We start from the raw sequence: 17,183 nt of genomic DNA, 5'->3' as shown, positions 1-17,183 counted from the left end.
TACATACCAACAGTAGTATTTGACTTCATATAAACTCTATCCACACCCCAACTCCACACCCCAACCCTAGTGCAACTAACTAATGACCAGAGCTGGAACGGTTACCTGCCTAACGTAGGACTCAATGGCCAGAGAGGTGGAAAGAGTTATCCCTTTAATATGGCTTCTTGCTCTGTGTAGAAGGGACAATTAAATTCATCATTTAAGAGAGAATATGCATCAAACAGTTTAGATTCTTATGAATTTGGATCCAGTTTACTACATGGATTTTTTTGTTTACTTTCTGGAGAATTTAGCTCCCACAATTTGGGTCATAGCAAAACTTAGCAGTTATTGTTCCCAGCACATTATCCTAAGTCTCAGTGGTAGCATGACTTCACTTTCAGATTGGCAAATGTAAAAGGACAGTTCACTGAGCAGCAATATTAATAGGGAGCTTCATGTTTATGTAATGATGTCGGGCTTTGTGTGCCATGCAGAATGTATGGGGTAATTAGATGTTTCAGATACATGTCTAGACAGGGTAAAGCTTGAGGAGCACTGTTGAAACCCTGGGAAAAGCTACAGGCCACCCATTTGTGACCAGAAAAAAACTCTCCTTGATTATCAAGTTAAACATGGAGTTAACTCTCTGGCCCTAGACTTAACACATAAGAGGAAAATCAGATCTGATGAGATTAGACAGGACTGACCACTTCATAGCTAGACTAGGCCTCACTGTGTGACTTCTTTGAGGCTGCTAAAACTGGGATCTCCCAAATATCTGCTACTGTGCAGTTGTGGGGCCTGGATTCCCATTCCTAAAATTGCCCCTTCAGACTAAGTCATTCTATTTGAAGAGCTTGCTCCTTGCGAAGATTATCCATAGACCTAGATTGCTTTGTCTGAGGGGGAGTAATGAGGAAACATCTCAGCACAGGTAAGTTTTGATGGGAGGGCGGTGAGACATTTAAAAAGGTTTGGAATTGATGTACTTTTTGAGAAGCATGTGCTCAGGGGAGAGGGCTGAGGAGATAGCCATAGGGTCTCTAGATGTCTTAGGGCAGGGAGCAGAGCAAGGAGGGGACATTGGTGAGAGGGAAACATGTCCTCTGCAGGAAAAAGCCTATTTCACCTACATTCCTATACTTCACAAAAGTCATCTTGAGTCATTGATTATTTTGAGTACTGATATAAGTGTCATGAAACCATCCCCTCTCTGGTCCTTTTTGGTTACTGCGGTGCTTTCTGGTACTGAGGACTTTAGAGCATCTTCTTGAAGTGTCAGCTTTGGCAGGGGTGATGGAGATTCACTTTCAACCTCTTGCTCGCGCGTGTCCTCTCCTGACATCTGATGGTTGCCGTAGCCCCATATGAAGACATTAGAGGACAGTTCACTCTTTGCAAACTACCGTGACACAATCTGAAAAGCTCTACTCCTGGTACTCCAGACAGACTATCAGTGGGTAGGGGCCACTGGAAGTTGGGATGTGCAGATTTCAGTAGGCAACTTCATAAGTGGGTCATCTAGCCCCTGCTTTTCAAGTCAAGTTTAGTGTTTCTCCCGGTGTTTCGACATTGATTGAAATCCGTCCTACTTTGCGTCAGGCACAATGCCAGCAGCCTCACACCTGTATCTCCTTCTCATTGCCTATTATTGGTTGTTAGTACTCCTCACAACCAGATGTTCGGAGTCAGTGAGTTGATAGTGTTTCACTTTTACAGTTTAGACGTGTGAGGCTTTAAGAAATCGAGTACTCTGCCCAATATGAAATGGAACAACTGGGAATGAGAGATCTGGGGTTTAAACTCAGAAACAGCAGCCTCAGGCTCCTACTCTTGCTGTTAAAGGTGTTTTTTCTCCTCCTGGGGATTTCTGTTGCTTCCCCCCATCCCCACCCCCCCTCAGCAGAAAGATAGCATGCAGCCTAAGAACACTTCACTTGGGGGCACTTTACCAAATGGAATGTCAACAGCTGTGGGAAAACAACACGGAGAAAGGATGCTGGAGATGCATTTAAGAAGAGGACAAATGCCACGTATTTGCACAACTTGCCCAGCACTTTGTGTTGATCCATTAGTAACTGCTGACAAGAAAGGGTTTGCTTCTGCTTAACTCTCTTTCGAGCCTGGTCTTGAACTCTGCCCACCCAGAATGAAGGCAGATCTCCCTTGTCTTGGCAGTGAATGTGACTTTGTACGGAACACCATTCCATGGCCACTTTTACAGCTTGTGTTGGTCATTTTCTGTTTATCTTGACACTCAAACCTCAGCTGTCTCGCCTTGGCTCCAGTTCATATTCTCCCTCCAGCTTCGCTATCTCTGACTGCCCCGGGCAAATGTCCTCCTTTGAGCTGATCCCTCAGGCAGTGCTGTACTGTGGCAGTAGGAACCAGCTTTAAGCCATAAACCCCAAGGATCCCAAAGCATTACTTTGCCTCCTGTGACCTTGACAGTGCTGGCCATAGTTCGGCAATGTCTGTGCCCAGCCAGCTCTGCCTTGCAAGCCTCTGACCAGTTTGTAGAGATTGGGGCAGAGCTGCTGCCCCACTGCTCCCAGGCTGATCCTGCGCAGCTCAAGCTGCCACTTCCAGAGCCCTGCCCAGACTTGGAAGCTGTGGCTTATTGTGACTGTCTCAGTCTGGAGAAGCAGAGCCTGAAATTTACAAGCTGTCACTTAATTGACTATAGTAGCACCAGAAAAGCGGAAGTGGGTGGGGGCAATAAAGCTGGCCACAGCAAGTATAGTTAGTTGATTGTTTCATCTTGAGGGATGTCTTCAGAGGGGATCCATATGGGGGCTACATATTAGGGCAGTCCTCCCAGAGGAAGGAAGGGAAAGGATTTTATTCACTGGTTCTCCACTCTTGGTCAAAATCTACTCTAAGGGCCAACTAATTTGCACAAGTGTGGAAGTGGCCAGCTGAGCATCTCCTGCCTTATTAGCAAGTCACAACTCAGCCTCAGGAGGACAGCCTTGGTTGAGTGGCTAGAGGGGCGCGGTGTGCCTGAGGGTGACAGGAGGGGTGTGGCAGTGGCATCAATAGCATGCCTGAATCTGTAGCTGTGGGGGCACACAAGCCTTGTTAGATCCGCTCCGCCCCGCTTCAGGCGGGTGCACAGCTCCCAATGATGGATAAACTGAATACAGTCATACTGGAGCATTTTAATGCCAGTGCAACTTGGTCCCTGGGCTTGTCCGTGCTGCTAGGAAACTTCTTGTATATTCAAGGAAATAGTTTTCCTTTCCAGTTCCCAGGGTTGGGGCATCTCTCTGAGGGATGTCACATGTGTGGGTTGTGTTATGGAACCAAACTCGAGTCTGCTCTCTGGGGCACAGTAAAGCCAACTGATTGACAGCAGGTTGTGATAAAGGAAAGTGAAGTGTTCACTATACGGCATCAAGCAAACAGTCTGGGGCAACTTGTGCTTAGAAGACCTGAACTCCCCACAGACTTTCAGGGAAAGATTTTTTAAAGGCAGAGTGAGGGAGGGGGTTTGTGGGGTATGTGATCCGCTCGTGGACCTTCTTCTGACTGGTTGGAGGGGAGGTAATAGGAAGTCACCATCATCAATCTTCTGATTACAGTCAGTCTGAGATCTTTGCTTGTGTCAAAGTACAGTTCACGTCTTCTACCTGTTGGGGGCATCGGCACCTGCAAAACCGCTCTAAGGACGTGGCTCAGAATATTATATTGACTTTGTTTAATGGCTAAACTATTACTGTTTGGTCCTGTTTGACTGTTTTCTTTTGCCTTTGCATTTTTTTTTCCACTTATCTGATTAAACTTAAACTTTGACTAAAGTTTTTCTACAGACAGAAGACCTGCAGAGGACATGGGGGAGGGAAGGCTGTCTGGGAAGGCTGCAAAGGGTCCTGCTTGGTGACCGGTGGGGTCCAACTGAGTGTTCTCTTTGCTTGGGGCTTTCTAGATAATACTGCCATAATGAAATCCTTCACAGCAAAAGGCAGAAGAGCTGTTCTCGGAGCAGCTGATGAATGTGGCACTGATGGCCGCTCTCTCTGGAAAGCAAAAGTCCTCTTGGTCAGAGCCTGTAGGCTTTGTTCAACCCATTGACAGGCCGTGTGAGGCGGCCAGGTGCTACGTTTAGGGCCATGCTGTATCTCCACTTGTTTCAGCACCCCTAGAGATAGCCTCCTTTGTGGTCTTGTAGGCTGGGCGTGAGTGGTGGTCAGTTATCCTCCTCAACACCTGTTGGATATACCCCCCTGACCTTATAGGAGCGCTTGTTTGGGATGGTCCTGTACTGACTGCAGCACTTCTGCCTGCAGGCTAGCCTAGAGAGCGCATGTTGAAGATCCCAGAGACAGGGTTCTAAGATCACCTTCTCCTTAATGGGAAGTTTAGATGATGTCAAGAGAAGTATTTAAAGTTTTAGGGAGGCAGCCCTGTGGGCATACAGAGGTTCTTTAGGTTCTTGTTTTTTGGGCTTTTTTTTTTTTTCATTGGAGTTATGGCACCCCACTCCAGTACTCTTGCCTGGAAAATCCATGGACGGAGGAGCCTGGTAGGCTGCAGTCCATGGGGTCGCTAAGAGTCGGACACGACTGAGCAACTTCACTTTCACTTTTCACTTTCATGCATTGGAGAAGGAAATGGCAACGCACTCCAGTGTTCTTGCCTGGAGAATCCCAGGGACGGGGGAGCCTGGTGGGCTGCCGTCTATGGGGTCGCACAGAGTCGGACACGACTGAAGCGACTTAGCAGCAGCAGAGTTGATTAACAATGTTAGTTTCACATGTACAGGTTTCATCAAAGTAATTCAGTTATGCATGCATCTATTCTTTTTCCATTTAGGTTATTACAGAGTATTGAGCAGAGTTCCCTGTGCTATATAGTAGGTCCTTATTGGTTATCTATTTTGATGATACCAAATTTCTCTAACTTGACTCAAGTCCCAGCTGACCTCTGACAAAAGGGTGAGGCTTGATCTGGACTCTGGCCCACATTTAAGCATTTAAGTAGGTAGTGGCCGTCTTGACTTCTGACCCCATCATGACCTCCTCTGACCCAACTTATCTCTACATAGTAAAGATAATCTTCAAACTGAGAGTAGAGAAAACCATGCAAATGATTTTCACAACTGTTACTGTGCAATAAATCAGCAATCTTGCCTAGCAGTGAGACATGGTTGTTTTAAAAGTGACATGCAGGATTTATTTCTCCAGGGAGTGGGGAGTGGGTGGGTGGTCCCGCCCCCTGTGACCAGAAAAAAATGCGTTGTGTGCAGGCTTGTCCACCTCATTGCCAACAACGTCCTGGTTAAGCTTTGTTTTGCTGGGAAAATGTAGGGCAGGAGTGCCAGGCTCTTTCCAGCTGTGGAGTTGTATCCCAAGCCTTGTTTCTGCAAAGAAAGTGACAGATGTGTTAAAGAGGGGCCATTCCAATGTCTTGCTCAGTGCAAAGGGAATCTGATTGACGTGGATCTACTGTTTCTATCCTAGAAAATAGCAACTGCTGACAATCCTAAAATGATAGTTTTCCCCCAGAATGGAAAGATGAGAGCTCCCTTTCCCCATCATTGTTTTATGAACCAAAGTTGTGAAGTCGATCTAGCTCTCCATCTGCACCCTTCTGACTATGTCCCCAACTAAAGCTCAGTTCCTGGCCCCTTTTCAAATTGGAGGAATGGAGAATCCCATACCTTGGTTCTAGCTCCTCCCATCCATGCCCACCCTTCCTTTATACACTGGGATTCTGCTGGCATCCCACCCTTCTCATCCTCTTAGAAACAGAAAGCCTGATTTCATGGAGAGCAGCTCTGGTACCAAGGCTGGGAAAAAACCATCACTGAGCGCTCAGGGGCACAGCAGCCTTTCATCGAGCAAACACATCAGGCAAACCCTCCCAGGCCCTGCCTCGCCCAGCCATTTGGGGAAGATAGGTGGCCTGGGCAAGGGCAGTGTCCTGTGCTACATAGTTCCTTTGACATGCAGGCCTTGCGTCAAATCAGGCTTCCAACACCACTGCAACATTCATGAACTCACTTCGGAACCACTTGTCTTGACCTGTTTCACTCTCTGTGTTATTCTGTCCACAGATTCTCCGGCTTCTGACCTGAGGGCTGACTCATTTTCCTGTTTACAACCTTGCCTCAGCCCTCATTCCTAATGTTTTACATAGTTTCTCTGGCAATGACCTTTGCTTTCCTTTTAACTAGAGTTCAGATTCTCCTCTGGCCGGACTACTTCTGAGTATTCTGGGTGAAAATATGCCAGATCTTGCTTGGCCCCCAGGACCTTTGTGACCTCCTGAAGAGTGTTGTACCTGCCAGACTTGCCTCTATGCAGTTGGGGCAGTCTCAGTGTAAGAGAGAAAGAGGGAGGAATAGGACAAAGAGGAAAGGAGCTAAGGGGAAAGGGAAAGGGAAGTCGCTCAGTCATGTGTGACTCTGCGACCCCGTGGACTGCAGCCTACCAGGCTCCTCCGTCCATGGGATTTTCCAGGCAAGAGTACTGGAATGGGGTGATGAATAAGTTCATTCCTTCTGTGAATTCCTTGGCACTGCATCCTGGTTGATGCAGACATTAAACAGAATACTAATCACTTACCCTCACCATTTTTTTAGACTTTACTCTTAAGAGCCTCAACTAGTGATATAACTCTATTGAGCCTATGTGAGCAGATTGGTGGTATGTCAACTTGCAAATGCTGTTCTGTAGTCCAACTATAAGTCTTACTATTCTATCCCAAGTGATTATTTTCTGACAAGTAATTCTGCTTTTATATCTCAGTGAGCTATTCAATGAATGCTCAGACTGAATGAGATTGGTGAAGTTCAGCAACACCTTGATTCTTAATCCTTTATACTTTATTAAATGTCAGGTCCCTTCTATTGTTTATTTACTTAATAGCAATTTCAAAAGTTGCACAATGATCAATAGATCCCTCTCTGCTCATGTCTTCTTCTTTGGGAAATACCCCTTACCCCAAAACATGGACTTGAATGGCCAAGTTCATACCATGTGACCCTCACCACAGGTGATTGGACGAGTGGTTGAACACTTCAAACTGACATGGGTCAGTCTGTCACCTGGTCAATGACCAACTCAGTTATCTTGCTTAAAAATTTGAGCTAATGGACATAAAGACCATGGTCAGTCATTGGTGGGTGTTAGACTCAACATCATGTCGAGTGCAGGCAAGAGTTAATTCATGCTACCTGGTCAAACTGAGGTTGTGAGAGAGCAGAAACCATTAATAAACAGAGAAAGCTCATTTGGAGAGAGGAGGTTGGATTGAACAAGCAGTTGAGACCACAGGGACTTAGTAAGAGAACAAGATGAAGAAGATGACTTTGGTTCCTGGGGGCTTCTCAGCTCCAGACCCCAAGAGGCCTGTTGATAGTTCATTTCCTGCTTGTTGATGACTTCAGCAAACCATCCATGAGATGACTTCTTAGATCTTTCATCAATACTCACCTCTACTGCCTGAATAAAGAGTTTTCCAGGCAAGCAAAAGCTAAAGGATTAGTTCATCATTCCCTACCTTGTTTTTTTGAGATAAGGATTTCTGTTCCTTGTGGCTAAAAACCTTTGATTACACCACTACTTAGGTGTTGCCAGCAATGGCTGCAACAAAGAGTTGTAAACTTATATATTGGTAATTAAGCAAAAGGTGGAATGTTTTCTAGTTGCTTCTTTTAAAGTAGAACTTGATGTCATTTAAAGCTGTTTACATCCATACTCTTGCTGTTAATCATTTAGGATGTTCCAGTTTTCCACCCTTTTCTCATTTGTGATCATTGTATTGGCTTTATAGGGTGTGTCTTCAGGAACTTAACATTGTGGGCGGGAAAAGGCACATCAGACATAAGCTTACATCAAAGGACAAAATTGCCTTTGCTAGTTTATAATGCTTGACTTTCTGGTTATCTGCACCAGAGATATAATCTTGATTGCCTTGTCAATAAATCCAGTGTGAAATGAGTAGAGATTTTTATGGCTGGGGAAATCCAGTTACAGAGCATAGTATGGGAGGCAGGGATGAGGGTGAGGTAATCCACAGTGTGTGATCCCTCTCCAGCAATTACAAGTTGCACTCCCCATCAGATTGAGCTCCTACATCAAACTGGTGTTTGTATGGGTGGAGAAGTGTAAACAGTGGGCACCCTGGGAATGGAGCTGAGGTTGTCTTTTTTTTTTCCTCCCTGAAATGAACTGAAGGAGAGGACACTGTATAAATCTGGGAAAGATACTAAGCTAGTGTGGGTAATAAAGTCCAAAGTTAAGTGAAATAATCTACAGGAAGAGTTTTTAATATCTGAGGGAATGGACTGAAGAATGAAGCTCAGTTTGGAAAAGGACATGTAGAGAATGGTAGAGGGAGAACTCATTTATAGTGAGAGGCTGTGTAGCCTGGTAGTTAAATATGTAGGCGGACCCAAACTACTTGGATTCAAATTCCACTACTTACTAGTTGTATGCCCAAGGACAGTTTTCTTAATTTCTTATTGCTTTAGTTCTTCATCTATAAAATGGGAATAGCAATAGTATCTACATAGATTTGTTATGAAGATTTAAGGAATTGATACATGTAAGGTGCATAGGGCAGTATTGGCCCAAAGTAGGTGCTTAGTGAATGCTGGTTATTATTCTGTAAGACATCACCTGGGGTGCCAACAAGACCAGCAAGATGCGTGAGAACTAAGACCACAAGTGGTCTGTAGTATTTTTTTTCTAAGGAGAAAATCGAATACATTTACTCATTGACTCTGGAGTGTGTCTGTTTTGACTAAAACAAGAAAGAAGATCCATAAAAAGGTTACTAAAATGAGGATGGGAAAAGAGGGGCTTTCATAGAAGGAGAGAAAATAGATTGGGCTCTGGTCTGGAAAAATGAAGACTGAAATGCTCTATGGTGAATTTCATAAAGGACAGGAATAGCATGAATAAATAACTTGTTTATGAAATACTGGAAAATTAGAGCTGGCATGAAAGATGAATACTTTGAGGTGAGGACTTGAACAGATGGTTACTTGACTGTGCTTGCACAGTGAGTCATTCAGCTAATGGAGCTCATTAGGTCAGAGTTTCAAAGCAAACTGGATGAAGGATATGGATTATGGCCCCTGCACTATCAAGGGTCATCAGGGATATTTGTTATAAGACCCAGTTTAGTCCCATTCAGCATTTGTAAATAACTTATATTAATGTAGTACTTAGCCATTTCAAAAACTCAGCAGCCTTAATTCATTTGATTCCCACAGTACTGATTTACTGAGCTTAGATCGTGGGCAAGGTTCTGCAGAGAATCAAAAGATGAGAAAGATGGCTTGTGATGGCTTGTGTTGTGTCTGATATAATTACCACTACGAAACACTGTGATGAATTTAATTTAATCTGCAGGCTTAATATACTTGGTTCACTTTTACTTTTAATGTTTTGAGACTAGAGGATTTTTCATTATTTTTTGAGTTCAAGATTGGTATTGTGAAGAAATTCAAGAAATACAAGTTCTCTTTTTGTGATATTTTGTCTTCATAAATTCTATCCAGGTCATATTCTGAGGTACAATTGAACATCTCATATTTGTTTTTAATTTTGGAGTAGTTATTCACAGAAAGCACTTTTGTAGCTGAAAGTTAATGCAGAGTTCTTCAGTTCCCTATTTCATAGCTGCATGAAATGGGTCCTTAAGTGACATGAACAAGGTGGGAAAGCTTTGACTAAAGCCCAAGTTCTAGTCTTCTAGGTTTTCTTTCCCATCAAACTGCTTCTCCCAGAGGATCAGGGTGATTGTAGTTGAGCTTATTTATCTGTGTGTATTTGTGTGTGTGTGTGTATTTGTGTGTGTGTGTGTGTGTGTGTATTTGTATATGCACGTGCTTAGTTACTTCAGTCATGTCCAACTCTTTGCAACCCTGTTGACTGTAGCCTGTCAAGCTTCTCTGTCCATGGGATTCTCCAGGCAAGAATACTGGAGTGGATAGCCATGCCCTCCTCCACATTTCTGTGCTTTATCTTGGAGCACTCAGGAGTAAATGTACTATGGACCCAGTGAGGCTTAAGCTCCAGAGCCCCTTTCTTGTATGAACCTTGAGTGGGGAGAGGAAGCTAGGTTGTAATCAGGAAACATTTCTATATGAGCATTTTTGGTAAATGATCTAAAGAGATAACATAAGAGATGAACTTGATTTTCCAAGCCTCCATTAAGTTGCTGTGATCTTTTCACATTCTAAAGAAAAAGAAACTCACTCTTGTACCTATTTTCTATTTGTATTTTTGTATTGTTTTTCTTAAAGAAGTACCTTTCCCCTGCTACAAGATTATATAAATTTCAGGCTCCTTGAAATCTGGATAGGCTTTTGATACCCAAAGATATAGTTGGTTGACATAAGACAAACACCAACAGACATAAAAGGAGAAATTGACAGTAACACAATAATAGTAGGAGACTTTCACACCCCACTCGCACCAAGAGACAGATCATCAAAACAGAAAATTAATAGGAAACACAAGTCTTAATATAAATAGTGATGACCAGGGTAACCAAAAATTGTGATTTGACTGTTTTGGTAAAATGGTAGGAAAGAGAAGGGATATTTGAAGTAACAAAGTTCAATCTTTGGCTACTGTTAAAAGAAGTCAGCATATAATTGATGTAATAATTATTACAATTATTACACTTATAATTGATGTAATAATACGATGTAATAATAATAATACGATGTAATAATAATACGATGTAATAATTGATGTAATAATACAGTAGCATTGTATGATTGATATGAAATGTGAGGTATTGACACAAAACTGATCAATTAGGAAAGAAAACTATTAAGAAACAGTATGAAGTCAATGGCAGGGGAAAACTTCTAAGGAATTAAAAGGGGTTGACTCTGAAAAACAAAACTAAAGAGTGGGGACACAGGGGACAAGGAGCTACCATATTTGCTTAAACATTTAAACAGTTATTTCTTTAGCATTTTATTACTTTGAGAAAATTTAAAGTAACTTAAAACATAAAAATAAAAGTGCTATTCAAAATTTTAAATAAAATTAAAATAATAATTTGAAATATTAAAATGAAATTCCAACCAGCTCTTTTTTTCCTTGTATAATATTTTTAATTTTATTTTAAATATTTTATTAAAGGATAATTGCTTTACAGAGTTTTGCTGTTTTCTGTCAGACCTCAACATGAATCAGCCACAGGTATACATATATTCCCTCCATTTTGAAACTCCCTCCCATCTCCCTCCCCATCCCACCCCTCTCTGTTGATACAGAGCCCCTGTTTGAGTTTCCTGAGCCATACAGCAAATTCCCGTTGGCTATCTATTTTACATATGATAATGTAAGTTTCCATGTTACTCTTTCCATACATCTCACCCTCTCCTCCCCTCTCCTCATGTCCATATTCTCTATGTCTGTTTCTCCACTGCTGCCCTGTAAATAAATTCTTCAGTACTATTTTTCTAGATTCCATATATGTGCGTTAGAATATGATATTTGTCTTTCTGACTCACTTCACTCTGTATAATAGGTTCTAGGTTCATCCACCCCGTTAGAACTGACTCAAATGCATTCCTTTTTATGGCTGAGTTATATTCCATTGTGTATATGTACCACAATTTCTTTATCCATTCATCTGTCAATGGACATCTAGGTTGGTTCCATGTTCTAGCTATTGTAAAAAGTGCTGCAGTGAACAATGGGATACATGTGTCTTTTTCAATTTTGGTTTCCTCAGGGTATATGCCTATGAGTGGGATTGCTGGGTCATATGGTGGTTTTATTCCTAGTTTTTTAAGGAATCTCCATACCATCTTCCATAAGGGCTCTCTCTATTAATTTACATTCCCACCAACAGTGCAAGAGCATTCCTTTTTCTCCACACCCTCTCCAGCATTTATTGTTTGTAGACTTTTTGATGATGGCCATTCTGACTGGTGTGAGGTGATATCTCATTGTGGTTTTGATTTGCATAAGGGATTGGGGGCAGGAGGAGAAGGGGATGAAAGAGGATGAGATGGCTGGATGGCATCACTGACTCAAGGGGCATGAGTCTGAATGAACTCCAGGAGTTGGTGATGGACAGGGAGGCCTGGCGTGCTGCGATTCATGGGGTCACAAAGAGTCAAACACGACTGAGCGTCTGAACTGAACTGAACTGAATAATGAGCGATGTTGAGCATCATTTCATGTGTTAGCCATCTGTATGTCTTCTTTGCAGAAATGTCTGTTTAGGTCTTTTTCCCACTTTTTGATTGGGTTGTTTGTTTTTCTGGCATTGAGTTGCATGAGCTGCTTGTATATTTTGGAAATTAATCCTTTGTCAGATGTTTCATTTGCTATTATTTTCTCCCATTCTGAGGGTTGTCTTTTAACCTTGCTTATAGTTTCCTTTGCTGTGCAAAAGCTTTTACATTAATCAGGTTCCACTTGTTTACTTCTGTTTTTATTTCCTTTACTCTAGGAGGTGGGTCATAGAGGATCTTGCTTTGATTTATGTTATTGAGTGTTCTGCCTGTGTTTCCTCTAAGAGTTTTAGTTTCTGGTCTTGTATTTAGGTCTTTAATCCATTTTGAGTTTATCTTTGTGTATGGTGTTAGGAAGTGTTCTAATTTCATTCTTTTACATGTAGTTGTCCAGTTTTTCCAGCACCATTTATTGACGAGGCTGTGTTTGCCCCATTGTATATTCTTGCCTCCTTTGTCAAATATAAGCTGCCCATAGGTGCATGGGTTTATTTCTGGGCTTTCTATCTCATTCCATTGGTCTATATTTCTGTTTTTGTGCCAATACCATAGTGTCTTGAGGACTGTAGCTTTGTAGTATAATCTGAAGTCAGGAATGTTGATTCCTCCAGCTCCATTCTTTATTCTCAAGACTGCTTTGGCTATATGGGGTCTTTTGTGTTTCCATATGAATTGTGAAATTTTTTGTTCTAGTTCTGTGAAAAATGTCATTGGTAATTGGATAGGGATCTATCTCATTGAATCTGTAGATTACATTTCGTGGTATAGTCATTTTCACAATATTGATTCTCCTACCCAGGAACATGGAATATCTCTCCGTTTATGTCATCTTTGATTTCTTCCAACAGTGTCTTATAATTTTCTGTGTACAGTTCTTTTGTCTCCTTAGGTAAATTTATTCCTAGATATTTAATTCTTTTTGTTGAATGGGATTGATTCTTTAATGTCTCTTTCTGATTTTTCATTGTTACTATATAGAAATGCAAGTGATTTCTGTCTGTTGACTTTGTATCCTGCAACTTTGCTAAATTCACTGATTAGCTCTAATAATTTTCTGGATACTTTCTTTAGGCTTTTCTATGTACAGTATCATGTCATCTGCAAACAGTGAGAGCTTTACTTCTTCTTTTCTGATCTGGATTCCTTTTATTTCTTTTTCTTCTCTGATTGCTGTAGCTAGGACTTCCAGAACTATGTTGAATAATAGTGGTGAAAGTGGACACCCTTGTCTTGTTCCTGATCTTAGGGGGAATGCTTTCAGTATATCATAATTGAGAATAATGTTTGCTGTAGCCTTATCATATATGGCCTTTACTATGGTGAGGTAGGTTCCTTCTATGCCCATTTTTTGAAGAGTTTTAATCATAAATGGGTGCTGAATTTTGTCAAAGGCTTTTTCTGCATCTATTGAGATTATGGTATGGTTTCTAACCTTTTGATTTGTTAAGGTAGTGTATCACATTGATTGATTTGTGTAGATTGAAGAAACCTTGCATTCCTGGAATAAACCCAATTTGATCATGGTGTATGAGCTTTTTGATGTGTTGCTGAATTTTGTTTGCTAAAATTTTGTTGAGGATTTTTGCATCTATGTTCATCAGTGATATTGGGCTGTAGTTTTCTTTTTTTGTGTTGTCTTTGTCTGGTTTTGGTATCAGGGTAATGGTGGCCTCATAGAATAAGTTTGGAAGTGTTCCTTTCTTCTGCAGTTTTTTGAAACAGCTTTAGAAGGAGAGGCATTAGCTCTTCTCTAAATGTTTGATAGAATTATCCTGTGAAGCCATCTAGTCCTAGGCTTTTGTTTTTTGGGAGATTTTTGATCACAGCTCCAATTTCAGTGCTTGTAAGTAGTATTCTATAGTATCCTTTCTTGTACAACTTTTTTTGTTTGTCATAGAGTTAATAAATATATTATTTTCTTTTGCTTATTTTTCTGTAATCTCTCTGAAAAACTACCTTTCCTTTCTTTTCATATAGCTTCTTATTTTTTCAGAGTTCACAATTATTTTTCCTTTGACTTAATTTTCTGTGTATCTAGCTAAATAAATCTTTGGAACTTCTAAGCATTTATCCTATCAATATTATTTTGGGACGTGGTCAAACATATCAGATAATCTACGAATTTTCCACCGCCCCCTTTTTTATTTCCTCCCAGAGACCTCCTTCCATATTCCTTCACCCTCTTGCTCCAGGATGGACTGATTTTATTCTAAGGTCTGGAAATTTCATATGTTAAGCCTTTGGTTTGATGTTTGCTGAGGATAACAATCAGTGGACCATTTCTAAATCCTAGCGAATTGTTTATGCATTGCAAGGAATTTTATATAAGCAGTTTTTGAAGGTGTATTTTAGTTATCTGGTATCATATAAGGACTGCTTTCATTTTCTAGCTGTCTAGCTTCACATAGTTGGGTGAAGGAAATGCTGCTAGTAATGGATAAAGTACTACATCTGGATACCTGAAATGTCTAGTGATTAAAAGTAGGATTTGCTAATATATGATACAACTCTTTTTTTTCTTTAGAAAAGCTACAACTCCTATTTTTTTTTGTCATGCACATTAGCCTTAAGGTGAAATACCTGAATTTTGAATCCCAGATGATTATTAAGAATATATTCCCAGATAATTTCTTGTTACTTTTAAACTCTTAATGGTACTTGCCAGTATGAAACTTGGTTTTTAATATATGGAAGTTAAATATAATTTTAAAACATATGATGTATTTTAAAAGCACGATATGAAGTTCTTTTTACATGCTACTTTTTGTTAGCTACATTAGAGGCATTACACAGTTATGGGGAATTAACTATACTAGTTCCATGATAGCTCCCCACCAATACTTTGTAAATGCAGAATATTCGGTTAATTCTTACTGTGTACTACAGATTAGACCAATAACATTGTTTTACTTTATTGAAGTAAAAGTTAAAGTCGTTACAAGTCATGATTAGGTTTTCTTATGGGGACTTCTTGTTGTCAGATAATTCACTCCCCTGTAAAGGAGGATTAATGTTATCATAGATAATCACTATGTAAATCAGGTACAGTGCTAATTCTTTAAAGAAGGAGATTTTTTTTCAGTGTCTTTCAATATATTTCAATCATGTTCCTTTCCAATCGTTGTTGCAATTCAGGTGGCATGCTGTTCAGTTGAATTCTTGTAGAACACATAGCTCTATAATTTTGTTTGATTAATTTTGTTTCCTGAGAACATTACTGGAAGAGAAAAAAAATGTTTTTAAATCTTTACTATCTTGTTTGAAACAATCAATCCTGATAATGTTTACAAACAGAGATTAAATGATCAAATCCTCCTCCCAGAGTGCACTGCTGTTGGGATGCCCCTGGCCTCTGTCTAGACCTGTAGCACTGAAGCCACTGCACATCTCAGGATGCATCACCCCCTCTCCCTTCCTTCTCTGTCTTCCGTAGTATTGTCCACTGAAAGCTGTAGACAGACATAGGAGTGGTGAATCCCCAGGGGCAGGTTAATCCACCCTCTTTGCCTGAGTTAAGGAATTGGGTGGTGATAGGGTTCATACCCAGAAATGGAGGAAACAGAGAAACACCAACTAGATATTGTGGCAGAATTTCTTGCTTTCTATTAAAGAAGTGGTTACTTACTAACCCTGCTTGATGCCCCAAGACTTAAAAAATTGAAGGGTTTTTCTAATATCTTCATTTCAGCCCAAGGTTATTACTATATGTGGAGTGTTAGTGGTTAGTTCGGTGCAGTAATTTGTTTCCATCAGTGTCATGGGACTTTTCCTGGATTTTAGTATGTGTGATTGATTCTAAGCTTCTTCTCTAAGTGTGTTGTACATTTCCCCTGCAATTTTGAATGGCTTAAAATGAATGATTGTACTATTTGGGTGTTTTGTGTAAAGGATTTTCTGTTACTTGCATTTGTATTGTATTACTGAAAGCTTACCAAAGATAAATGTGTTTACTCATTCAACTGACTGAAAACTTTTGGTTTGTCTTATCAGTTAGATTCAACATCACTTCTCTCTGAGGAACAGTTAAGGTGTCTTCTGGATGAATGCTCGTTCAAACAAAAATCCACAGTTAGACTGTCTCCAGAACGAGAAGAGAAAGACATTGAGGATGTGATACCTGAGTTCCCCCAACTTTCTGGATCTAGTCTCTCTGAGTCATTAAACAGGTCAAAAACAAAGGTTAGAAGCACTGAAGTGGAGGACACAAATGTGCCCAGGAATGTAGAATGTGCAACATCCAGAGGCTACTTTCTCACCAAAGCCTTGACTGGGCATCACATGTCACCAGCTCTTCTCCTTGAAGCAGAGAATGTGAAATGCCTTCAGTTTTCTGAGGACAAGGTTATTAGTGATGCAGAAGACTACTTTATGTCTAAGACTCTGGGCATTGGGAGACTGAAAAGGCCCTCTTTCTTGGACGATCCACTGTATGGCATCAGTGTGAGCCTTTCATCTGAAGACCAACATGTGAAACTCAGCCCTCCAGAGAAACTCAAACCAGGTGAGGCTTGGAGAATACACTGAAAATAATCTTTACTAAAACCTCAATATAAAGGTAATACAGTTCAAAATATAGTAGGATAAGGAGGTATCCTTGAATGTCACAGATGGGTCAATTAAGAGCATGCTAACATAAGAACATATTTTTTAATGTTTCTATCAGATCATTGTTGGGATTAGTACTTTTACAAAATACATTATTTTTAATAACTAATGCCATTATTAGTTATGGTAGTTATGGTTATCCAGAAAGCAGTGTTGATTTCAGAAGAAAAGAGAAATTAGTTTGAATGGCTACTAAATAATTTGAGTAGATTTGCTTAGTATTTTAGCTTCCAGATATCAGTGGTGAATATTTGTTCCGAGGAATGAATTCGTGGAATGCTGTGTATCATTGTGGTTTTGTTAGTTTCTGCATACAAACTTCCCCTCCCAGCTACTTGTATATTGTCAGGGTTTTTTTTTTTTTTTTTGAGTG

General features: G+C 40.6%; 1 protein-coding gene across 1 annotated transcript in view; it reads left to right on the top strand.

The window, feature by feature from the left end:
* Positions 1–17,183, top strand: part of FSIP1 (fibrous sheath interacting protein 1) — a 209,658-nt gene that overhangs the window by 172,994 nt on the left and 19,481 nt on the right. Inside the window, exon 11 of the mRNA XM_010847930.1 lies at positions 16,196–16,706. Coding sequence (XP_010846232.1) covers positions 16,196–16,706 — 511 coding nt within the window. The remainder of the gene's footprint in view (positions 1–16,195; positions 16,707–17,183) is intronic.

Source organism: Bison bison, unplaced genomic scaffold (assembly GCF_000754665.1).
Source record: "Bison bison bison isolate TAMUID 2011002044 unplaced genomic scaffold, Bison_UMD1.0 scf7180017864259, whole genome shotgun sequence".
Taxonomy (NCBI): Eukaryota; Metazoa; Chordata; class Mammalia; order Artiodactyla; family Bovidae; genus Bison; species Bison bison.
The sequence above is the reverse complement of the archived record's forward strand: the minus strand, read 5'-3'. Positions and strand labels throughout refer to the sequence as shown.